This window comes from Salvelinus fontinalis, unplaced genomic scaffold (genome assembly GCF_029448725.1).
Source record: "Salvelinus fontinalis isolate EN_2023a unplaced genomic scaffold, ASM2944872v1 scaffold_0569, whole genome shotgun sequence".
NCBI lineage: Eukaryota > Metazoa > Chordata > Actinopteri > Salmoniformes > Salmonidae > Salvelinus > Salvelinus fontinalis.
This window is the reverse complement of record NW_026600778.1, coordinates 81,363-92,347: the sequence shown is the minus strand read 5'-3', so window position 1 is coordinate 92,347 and position 10,985 is coordinate 81,363. Positions and strand designations below refer to the sequence as shown.

At 42.0% G+C, this 10,985-nt stretch overlaps 1 protein-coding gene across 1 annotated transcript; it reads right to left on the bottom strand.

Annotated features, from left to right (window-relative positions):
* Positions 1-2,603: 2,603 nt before the first annotated feature.
* Positions 2,604-7,945, bottom strand: LOC129846510 (zinc finger protein ZFP2-like). The gene is made up of 2 exons (XM_055914441.1): positions 7,365-7,945; positions 2,604-5,377 (listed from the first exon to the last, which is right to left on the bottom strand). The coding sequence occupies exons 1-2, from the start codon at positions 7,705-7,707 to the stop codon at positions 4,155-4,157; spliced, it is 1,566 nt and encodes a 521-aa protein (XP_055770416.1). The 5' UTR covers positions 7,708-7,945; the 3' UTR covers positions 2,604-4,154.
* Positions 7,946-10,985: the final 3,040 nt, after the last annotated feature.

Genomic DNA, 10,985 nt, shown 5'->3' with positions numbered 1-10,985 from the left:
ACGAAATGCTTCAGTCTGGTTTTAGACCCCATCATAGCACTGAGACTGCACTTGTGAAGGTGGTAAATGACCTTTTAATGGCGTCAGACCGAGGCTCTGCATCTGTCCTCGTGCTACTAGACCTTAGTGCTGCCTTTGACACCATCGATCACCACATTCTTTTGGAGAGACTGGAAACCCAAATTGGTCTACACGGACAAGTTCTGGCCTGGTTTAGATCTTACCTGTCGGAAAGATATGTTTGTCTCTGTGAATGGTCTGTCCTCTGACAAATCAACTGTACATTTCGGTGTTCCTCAAGGTTCCGTTTTAGGACCACTATTGTTTTCACTATATATTTTACCTCTTGGGGATGTTATTCGAAAACATAATGTTAACTTTCACTGCTATGCGGATGACACACAGCTGTACATTTCAATGAAACATGGTGAAGCCCCAAAATTGCCCTCGCTAGAAGCCTGTGTTTCAGACATAAGGAAGTGGATGGCTGAAAACTTTCTACTTTTAAACTCGGACAAAACAGAGATGCTTGTTCTAGGTCCCAAGAAACAAAGAGATCTTCTGTTAAATCTGACAATTCATCTTGATGGTTGTAAAGTCGTCTCATATAAAACTGTGAAGAACCTCGGCGTTACTCTTGACCCTGATCTCTCTTTTGACGAACATATCAAGACTGTTTCAAGGACAGCTTTTTTCCATCTACGTAACATTGCAAAAATCAGAAATTTTCTGTCCAAAAATGATGCAGAAAAATTAATCCATGCATTTGTTACTTCTAGGTTAGACTACTGCAATGCTCTACTTTCCGGCTACCCGGATAAAGCACTAAATAAACTTCAGTTAGTGCTAAATACGGCTGCTAGAATCCTGACTAGAACCAAGAAATTTGATCATATTACTCCAGTGCTAGCTTCCCTACACTGGCTTCCCGTTAAGGCAAGGGCTGATTTCAAGGTTTTACTGTTAACCTTTAAAGCGTTACATGGGCTTGCTCCTACCTATCTTTCCGAGTTGGTCCTGCCGTACATACCTACACGTACGCTACGGTCACAAGACGCAGGCCTCCTAATTGTCCCTAAAATTTCTAAGCAAACAGCTGGAGGCAGGGCTTTCTCCTATAGATCTCCATTTTTATGGAACAGTCTGCCTACCCATGTGAGAGACGCAGACTCAGTCTCAACCTTTAAGTCTTTACTGAAGACTTATCTCTTCAGTAGGTCATATGATTGAGTGTAGTCTGGCCCAGGAGTGTGAAGGTGAACGGAAAGGCTCTGGAGCAACGAACCGCCTTTGCTGTCTCTCCAGGGCCGGTTCCCCTCTCTCCACTGGGATTCTCTGCCTCTAACCCTGTTACTGGGGCTGAGTCACTGGCTTGCTGGTGCTCTTTCATGCCGTCCCTAGGAGGGGTGCGTCACTTGAGTGGGTTGAGTTACTGACGTGAACTTCCTGTCTGGGTTGGCGCCCCCCCTTGGTTGTGCTGTGATGGAGACCTTTGTGGGCTATACTCGGCCTTGTCTCAGGATTGTAAGTTGGTGGTTGAGGATATCCCTCTAGTGGTGTGGGGGCTGTGCTTTGGCAGAGTGGGTGGGGTTATATCCTTCCTGTTTGGCCCTGTCCGGGGGTTTCTTCGGATGGGGCCACAGTGTCTCCTGACCGCTCCTGTCTCAGCCTCCAGTATTTATGCTGCAGTAGTTTATGTGTCGGGGGGCTAGGGTCAGTTGGTTATACCTGGAATACTTCTCCTGTCTTATCCAGTGTCCTGTGTGAATTTAAGTATGCTCTCTCTAATTCTCTCGTTCTCTCTTTCTCTCTGAGAACCTGAGCCCTAGGACCATACGTCAGGACTACCGGGCATGCTGACACCTTGCTGTCCCCAGTCCGCCCGGCCTTGCTGTTATTCCAGTTTCAACTGTTTCTGCCTGCGGTTACGAAACCCCTACCTGTCCCAGACCTGCTGTTTTCAACTCTTAATGATCGGCTATGAAAAGCCAACTGAGATTTATTCCTGATTATTATTTGACAATGCTTGTCATTTATGAACATTTTGAAAATCTTGGCTCTCTCTAATTTTCTCCTTCTCTCTTTCTTTCTCTCGGAGGACCTGAGCCCTAGGACCATACGTCGGGACTACCGGCCGTGGTGACTCCTTGCTGCCCCCAGTCCGCCTGGCCTTGCTGCTATTCCAGTTTCAACTCTTCTGCCTGCGGTTATGGAACCCCTACCTGTCCCAGACCTGCTGTTTTCAACTCTTAATGATCGGCTATGAAAAGCCAACTGAGATTTATTCCTGATTATTATTTGACCATGCTTGTCATTTATGAACATTTTGAAAATCTTGGCTCTCTCTAATTTTCTCCTTCTCTCTTTCTTTCTCTCGGAGGACCTGGGCCCTAGGACCATGCATCGGGACTGCCGCCCGTGGTGACTCCTTGCTGTCCCCAGTCCGCCTGGCCTTGCTGCTATTCCAGTTTCAGCTGTTCTGCCTGCGGTTATGGAACCGCCACCTGTCCCAGACCTGTTGTTTTTCAACTCTTAATGATCAGCTATGAAAAGCCAACTGAAAATTATTCATGATTATTATTTGACCATGCTTGTCACTTATGAACATTTTTGAACATCTTGGCATAGTTCTGTTATAATCTCCACCCGGCACAGCCAGAAGAGGACTGGCCACCCCTCATAGCCTGGTTCCTCTCTAGGTTTCTTCCTAGGTTTTGGCCTTTCTAGGGAGTTTTTCCTAGCCACCGTGCTTCTACACCTGCATTCTAGCTGTTTGGGGTTTTAGGCTGGGTTTCTGTACAGCACTTCGAGATATTATCTGATGTACGAAGGGCTATATAAAATAAAATTGATTGATTGATTGATTGTTACTATACTGTGGTACTGTATAGACTAGACTCCTGTTACTATACTGTGGTACTGTATACACTAGACTCCTGTTACTATACTGTGGTACTGTATACACTAGACTCCTGTTACTATACTGTGGTGCTGTATAGACTAGACCCCTGTTACTATACTGTGGTAATGTATAGACTAGACTCCTGTTACTATACTGTGGTACTGTATAGACTAGAGTCCTGTTACTATAATGTGGTAATGTATAGACTAGACTCCTGTTACTATACTGTGGTAATGTATAGACTAGACTCCTGTTACTATACTGTGGTACTGTATAGACTAGACTCCTGTTACTATACTGTGGTACTGTATACACTAGACTCCTGTTACTATACTGTGGTACTGTATACACTAGACTCCTGTTACTATACTGTGGTACTGTATACACTAGACTCCTGTTACTATACTGTGGTACTGTATAGACTAGACTCCTGTTACTATACTGTGGTACTGTATACACTAGACTCCTGTTACTATACTGTGGTAATGTATAGACTAGAGTCCTATCCAGGGGAAGTACTGTACATCAAGATGCCTCACTACAGAACCAGGAGATAGACTCCTGTTACTATACTGTGGTACTGTATAGACTAGACTCCTGTTACTATACTGTGGTACTGTATAGTCTAGACTCCTGTTACTATACTGTGGTAATGTATAGACTAGACTCCTGTTACTATACTGTGGTACTGTATAGACTAGACTCCTGTTACTATACTGTGGTACTGTATAGACTAGACTCCTGTTACTATACTGTGGTAATGTATAGACTAGACTCCTGTTACTATACTGTGGTAATGTATAGACTAGAGTCCTGTTACTATACTGTGGTACTGTATAGACTAGACTCCTGTAACTATACTGTGGTACTGTATAGCCTAGACTCCTGTTACTATACTGTGGTACTGTATAGACTAGACTCCTGTTACTATACTGTGGTAATGTATAGACTAGAGTCCTTTACAGAAACAGGAGATAGGCTCCTGTTACTATGAGCTGTTCTGGATTAGACAAGCCAAGGCTCCTGCAAGGCTACTTACTTACTATCGTGGAAAATTACAAACTTTGTTATGCACCTGCGCTCTATTAGCCTGAAACCTGTACACTTGTATACAAAATATCAATGTACATCATTTTTTTTATATCTCATTTTAGAAACGAAACAAACATTTTTTTAAGTAAACCTATTTTGTTGAAGACTTCATATAAACAATATGATTTCATGTGGTATATACAAAAACACAAATTCTCAGTCAAAAACACAAGTCAGAACAAAGCCTCTCTATTCTCTCATGTGCTTTCAGGTCCTCTGACTGGGAAAATGTCTTTCCACAATGAGAGCAGTGGTATGTCTTCTCCTCCTGTGTATGTATTCTTTCATGCTTATTCAGATGCCTTAACCTGTTAAATGTCTTTCCGCACAGGGAGCAGTGGTATGTCTTATCCCCTCCTGTGTGTGTCCTCTCATGCCTTGTCAGACCCCCTAACTTTGTAAAACTCTTTCCACACAGGGAGCATTGGTAAGGCTTTTCTTGTGGGTGTGTCCTCTCATGCTGTTTCAGGTTCACTAAACCCCTAAAATTCTTTCCACACTGGGAACATTGATAAGGCTTCTCTCCTGTGTGTATTCGCTCATGAGTTTTCATGTTTACTAACCAGGTAAAAGTCATTCCACAGTGGGAGCAGTGGTAAGGCTTCTCTCCTGTATGTATTCTCCCATGTAATTTCATGGACTTTAACTGGGTAAATCTCTTTCCACACATGGTGCATTGGTACGGTTTTTCTCCTGTGTGTGTCCTCTCATGCATTTTCAGAGTCCCTAACCATCTAAAACTCTTTCCACACTGGGAACAGTGATACGGCTTCTCTCCTGTGTGTATTCTCTTATGCTGTTTCAGGCTCACTAAACCCCTAAAACTCTTTCTACACTGAGAGCATTGGTAAGGCTTCTCTCCTGTGTGTGTCCTCTTGTGCCGATTTAGGTTCCCTAACTGAGTAAAATTCTTTCCACAGTGGGAACATTGGAAAGGATTTTCTCCAGTGTGTATTCTCTCATGCGTTTTAAGGCTCCCTAACCAGGTAAAAGTCATTCTACATTTAGAGCAGTGGTAAGGCTTCTCTCCAGAATGTATTCTCTTATGTATTAATAGGTACCCTAATTCGTTAAAACTTTTTCCACAATGGGAGCATTGGAACGGTTTTTCTCCTGTGTGTGTCCTCTCATGCCTATTCAGGTGATATAACCAAAGAAAACCTTTTCCACACTGGGAACATTGGAAAGTCTTTTTTCCTGTGTGTGTCCTCTCATGTTTCTTCAGGCTCCCTAACTTTGTAAAACTCTTTCCACAGTGGGAGCAGTGATGTCCTCCTGTTGCTTTGGGCATCTCTGGGTCTGATTCCCATGAAGGACTCTTCCCTGGGTCTGATTCCCCTGAAGGACTCTTCCCGATGTCAGAGGGAGAGTCTGGTCTCTCTCCTGTCAAAGACAAACAGAGTATCTAGTTACTTAGTTGTCTACTGTGCTGTACTGTGTGGCCAAACTTGTGAAACATATAAGTCTATGTTTGGTTCAGATTTGTTCTTGTTTGGGGGAGTTCATTAAAATCAAGTGCCAGTTTCATCACCGCCCTCTCCTGACACTGAAAGCCCAGAGACTTGCACTTTCTCCGGGTGTGCGGTTTTGTCTGGGGACGCTAAAATGAACATTCGAGACCATCAAGCTACTACGCTCGGAGATAGTTGTCATTTCAACTGAGGTAGTGGCTACAATTCAGACCTGAATACAAGAGGTTTCTGATACTTTCAAAGCAGATTGAACTAATTTGTGATACGAGACTGTGCCAGTTATTGCCTCACTCAAAACAACAGTTCCACACCATGATGATTGCAGCACTTTACACCTGACGACCTCTCTGGAGGCTGACGTGAATCGCTGCTGATCTGATAAAGGTGCAGGAGAGTTGTGTGAGCTTAGAGGGGTTTTCTCGCAGTAATATCCTGAGATATTATTATCCTGAGATATTTTCCTTGCCCCAAAAAACGATACCGATAACCGATATTTAACATTTTAGCAGTCTTTTAAGCATTCTAGTACAGTTAAATAGTTAACACACACATGGATGCAGCGGTCTAAGCCACTGCATCTCAGTGCAAGAGGCATCACTACAGTTCACGGTTTGAATCCAGGCTGTATCCAGGCTGTATGATTGGGAGGCCCACAGTAGTTGTCTGTTATTGGTGTAGAGCGGACGACAAAGGAGAGGGAACCCACAGTAGTTGTCTGTTATTGGTGTAGAGTGGACGACAAAGCAGAGGGATCCCACATGTGGATAGGAAGATCCAAATTATCACTATTACCGGAAAAAAATCATTTAAAATCAAAGAATTTTACAACTTTAGTTCTCTAGGTCAAGCCAGTAGGTTACAGTAGGTTGTAACTCTCTAGGTCAAGCCAGTAGGATACAGTAGGTTATATCCAAGTGGTTTTATCTCTCTAGGTCATGCCAGTAGGTTACAGTAGGTTGTATCTCTCTAGGTCGTGCCAGTAGGTTACAGTAGGTTGTATCTCTCTAGGTCATGCCAGTAGGCTACAGTAGGTTGTAACTCTCTAGGTCATGCCAGTAGGCTACAGTAGGTTGTAACTCTCTAGGTCATGCCAGTAGGCTACAGTAGGTTGTAACTCTCTAGGTCATGCCAGTAGGCTACAGTAGGTTGTATCTCTCTAGGTCATGACAGTAGACTACAGTAGGTTGTATCCAAGTGGAAACAATTATCAACACAGTGTGGAAAGTGTCAAATTCGGTCAACAACAAAATGAAAGGCTTATTTGCTACGTGAGGTTTACTTGATCCAACAGAAGTTTTGTAATGATTAAGTTGTTTTGTGGACACGTGACATACAGACAACTTTGATAAAAACACTATAGGAGTTGTCTCCAGATCGCTATGCATATTCATGCTAGTAGCTTAGCATCTCTCTCCATTGAATACAGGCGGTTGACGACAACAACCCTCATAGAATATAAACAATAGATTTCAATAATAAGATGAATCCACCAATCCAAAGAAAGGATAGGCGGGAGCTAGACAACCCGCAGTGCCGCTTGTGGACAACTACTCCCCTTGTTAGGGCGGAGAGACATCTTGTCAGTATATCCATAATCTTTGGTGTAGCCAACCCAACTCTCGCATGGAACTATTGGGGGGCACGGTGTGTAGTAAAACATCACTACATAAAAATCACTACATGCAGTGCCCCACAGTCTGCGGTCAGCATAGACCCTTCTCAAATATATATGTTAAGTCACTTTTTGGAAACAGAACGGAGAAAACAAGGGGTAGCTTGCTCTCTACGTCGTCTGATTCTAGACATATCAGTCATCATCCTAGGCCTCCGTTGAAGAGGTATTGACGAGCCAACCCTCGAATATCCTAAGTTAAAAACACATTTAAGGCGGTACTTACTGGTGTTAATCAGATCCCCGTTCTCCACCTCTTCATCTTTCAATGTGACAGTAATCTCCCCTTCATTCTTCACTCCAAAAACTGCATCCTCCTCTTTTCCCTCCTCCTCTTCTTTTACTGTAACATCCTCCTCCTCTTTCACTCTGAAAGCGTCTTCCTCTTCTTTCACTGAAACGTCTTCCTCTTCTTTTTTCACTGTAACAGACTCATCCTCTACTTCTTGTTTTACTGTAACATCCTCTTCTTCCTTCTCCTCTTTCACGACAATGTTCAACCCCAGAGCTTCTTCCTCCGTCCAGCAGACCTCTTCTTTAACAGGAGGGGAGTAGTTTAAGGAGCTCATGTTCGGGGATGTTAGCTAGCTAGCTTCAATTAGCGATTAGGCTAGTGCTAACTTAACCAGCAAGCTACTATAGCTGACTAATACAAATTAACGTAATATTCAATTAAATAGGTTAACAAGTAGATACGACAAACGTGTGTCTAAAACACAATAGCTAATATAGACCGAAATCGTATAAATAGCTAGAAACCTTCGGCTATGTTGGCTAGCAAGCTACCGAGGTGGTTGACGAGATGTTTATGAAGAACCGTCCACTAGATTAGACGTCACGCTAGCAGCATCGCCTGAAACACGCACATCGCCGTCTGCTGACTGGAGTGGGAAACGCAGTTGAGGATCATATTTTATTTTCAGACAAAGATTATTGTAAATGGATTTAATTAAATAATACTATTATATTGAGACATACAACGACAGGAATGTGTTGATTGATTAGTGCGATTTGATTTATTACTACAGCACATTTAAGGCAGTTTCATTAAGTCAAACTAAATCTAAATAAGTAGCTAGCTACTGTAGGTCCATACTGCTCCTACATGGTGTAACAATACATCATGTAGATGTATATAATGAACAGACTAGGTCTACACTGCTCCTACATGGTGTAACAATACATCATGTAGATGTATATAATGAACAGACTAGGTCTATACTGCTCCTACATGGTGTAACAATACATCATGTAGATGTATATAATGAACAGACTAGGTCTATACTGCTCCTACATGGTGTAACAATACATTATGTAGATGTATATAATGACCAGAATAGGTCTATACTGCTCCTACGTGGTGTAACAATGCATCATGTAGATGTATATAATGAACAGACTAGGTCTATACTGCTCCTAGATGGTGTAACAATACATCATGTAGATGTATATAATGAACAGACTAGGTCTATACTGCTCCTACATGGTGTAACAATACATCATGTAGATGTATATAATGAACATACTAGGTCTATACTGCTCCTAGATGGTGTAACAATACATCATGTAGATGTATATAATGAACAGACTAGGTCTATACTGTTCCTACATGGTGTAACAATACATCATGTAGATGTATATAATGAACAGACTAGGTCTACACAGCTCCTACATGGTGTAACAATACATCATGTAGATGTATATAATGAACAGACTAGGTCTATACTGCTCCTACATGGTGTAACAATACATCATGTAGATGTATATAATGAACAGACTAGGTCTATACTGCTCCTACATGGTGTAACAATACATCATGTAGATGTATATAATGAACAGACTAGGTCTATACTGCTTCTACATGGTGTAACAATACATCATGTAGATGTATATAATGAACAGACTAGGTGTATACTGCTCCTACATGGTGTAACAATACATCATGTAGATGTATATAATGAACAGACTAGGTCTATACTGCTCCTACATGGTGTAACAACACATCATGTAGATGTATATAATGAACAGACTAGGTCTACACTGCTCCTACATGGTGTAACAATACATCATGTAGATGTATATAATGAACAGACTAGGTCTATACTGCTCCTACATGGTGTAACAATACATCATGTAGATGTATATAATGAACATACTAGGTCTATACTGCTCCTAGATGGTGTAACAATACATCATGTAGATGTATATAATGAACAGACTAGGTCTATACTGCTCCTACATGGTGTAACAATACATCATGTAGATGTATATAATGAACAGACTAGGTCTACACTGCTCCTACATGGTGTAACAATACATCATGTAGATGTATATAATGAACAGACTAGGTCTATACTGCTCCTACATGGTGTAACAATACATCATGTAGATGTATATAATGAACATACTAGGTCTATACTGCTCCTAGATGGTGTAACAATACATCATGTAGATGTATATAATGAACAGACTAGGTCTATACTGCTCCTACATGGTGTAACAATACATCATGTAGATGTATATAATGAACAGACTAGGTCTATACTGCTCCTACATGGTGTAACAATACATCATGTAGATGTATATAATGAACATACTAGGTCTATACTGCTCCTACGTGGTGTAACAATACATCATGAAGATGTATACTACCGTTCAAAAGTTTGGGGTCACTTAGAAATGTCATAGTTTTTGAAAGAAAAACATTTTTTGACCATTAAAATAACATCAAATTGATCAGAAATACAGTGTAGACATTGTTTATGTTGTAAAAGACTATTGTAGCTGGAAACGGCAGATGTTTTATGAAATATCTACATAGGCGTACAGAGGCCCATTATCAGCAACCATAATTCCTGTGTTCTAATGGCACGATGTGTTAGTTAATCCAAGTTTATCATTTTAAGAGGCTAATTGATCATTAGAAAAACCTTTTGCCATTATGTTAGCACAGCTGAAAACTGTTGTGCTGATTTAACAAAGCTTTTGTCAACAGTGTGTGGGCCTTCTTGTTCTTTCACAAAGCTTTTGTAAATATTGTTTTTGCATAACAATCAGGCAGTAGAACAACAATAATCATCACCCTCCTGACCAATCTTCCCTCCCCTTAACATTGGGTTTGATTCAGACCCTGCCAGTGTGCCAGGTGGACATTAGGTTTGATTCAGACCCTGCCAGTGTACCAGGTGGACATTGGGTTTGATTCAGACCCTGTCAGTGTGCCAGGTGGGCATTGGGTTTGATTCAGACCCTGCCAGTGTACCAGGTGGACATTGGGTTTGTTTCAGACCCTGTCAGTGTACCAGGTAGACATTGGGTTTGATTCAGACCCTGCCAGTGTACCAGGTGGACATTGGGTTTGATTCAGACCCTGCCAGTGTACCAGGTGGACATTGGGTTTGATTCAGACCCTGCCAGTGTACCAGGTGGACATTGGGTTTGATTCAGACCCTGTCAGTGTGCCAGGTGGACATTGGGTTTGATTCAGACCCTGTCAGTGTGCCAGGTGGACATTGGGTTTGATTCAGACCCTGCCAGTGTGCCAGGTGGACATTAGGTTTGATTCAGACCCTGCCAGTGTACCAGGTGGACATTGGGTTTGATTCAGACCCTGTCAGTGTACCAGGTGGACATTCCTGTCAGTGTGCCAGGTGGGCATTGGGTTTGATTCAGACCCTGCCAGTGTACCAGGTGGACATTATGTTTGATTCAGACCCTGTCAGTGTGGCAGGTGGACATTGGGTTTGATTCAGATCCTGCCAACATGGCCAGAGATGTAACTTATAACCACGGAACCACCCCAGACCTTTCATGCCTGACTAAAAACTACTAAGAATTAGATTTACTG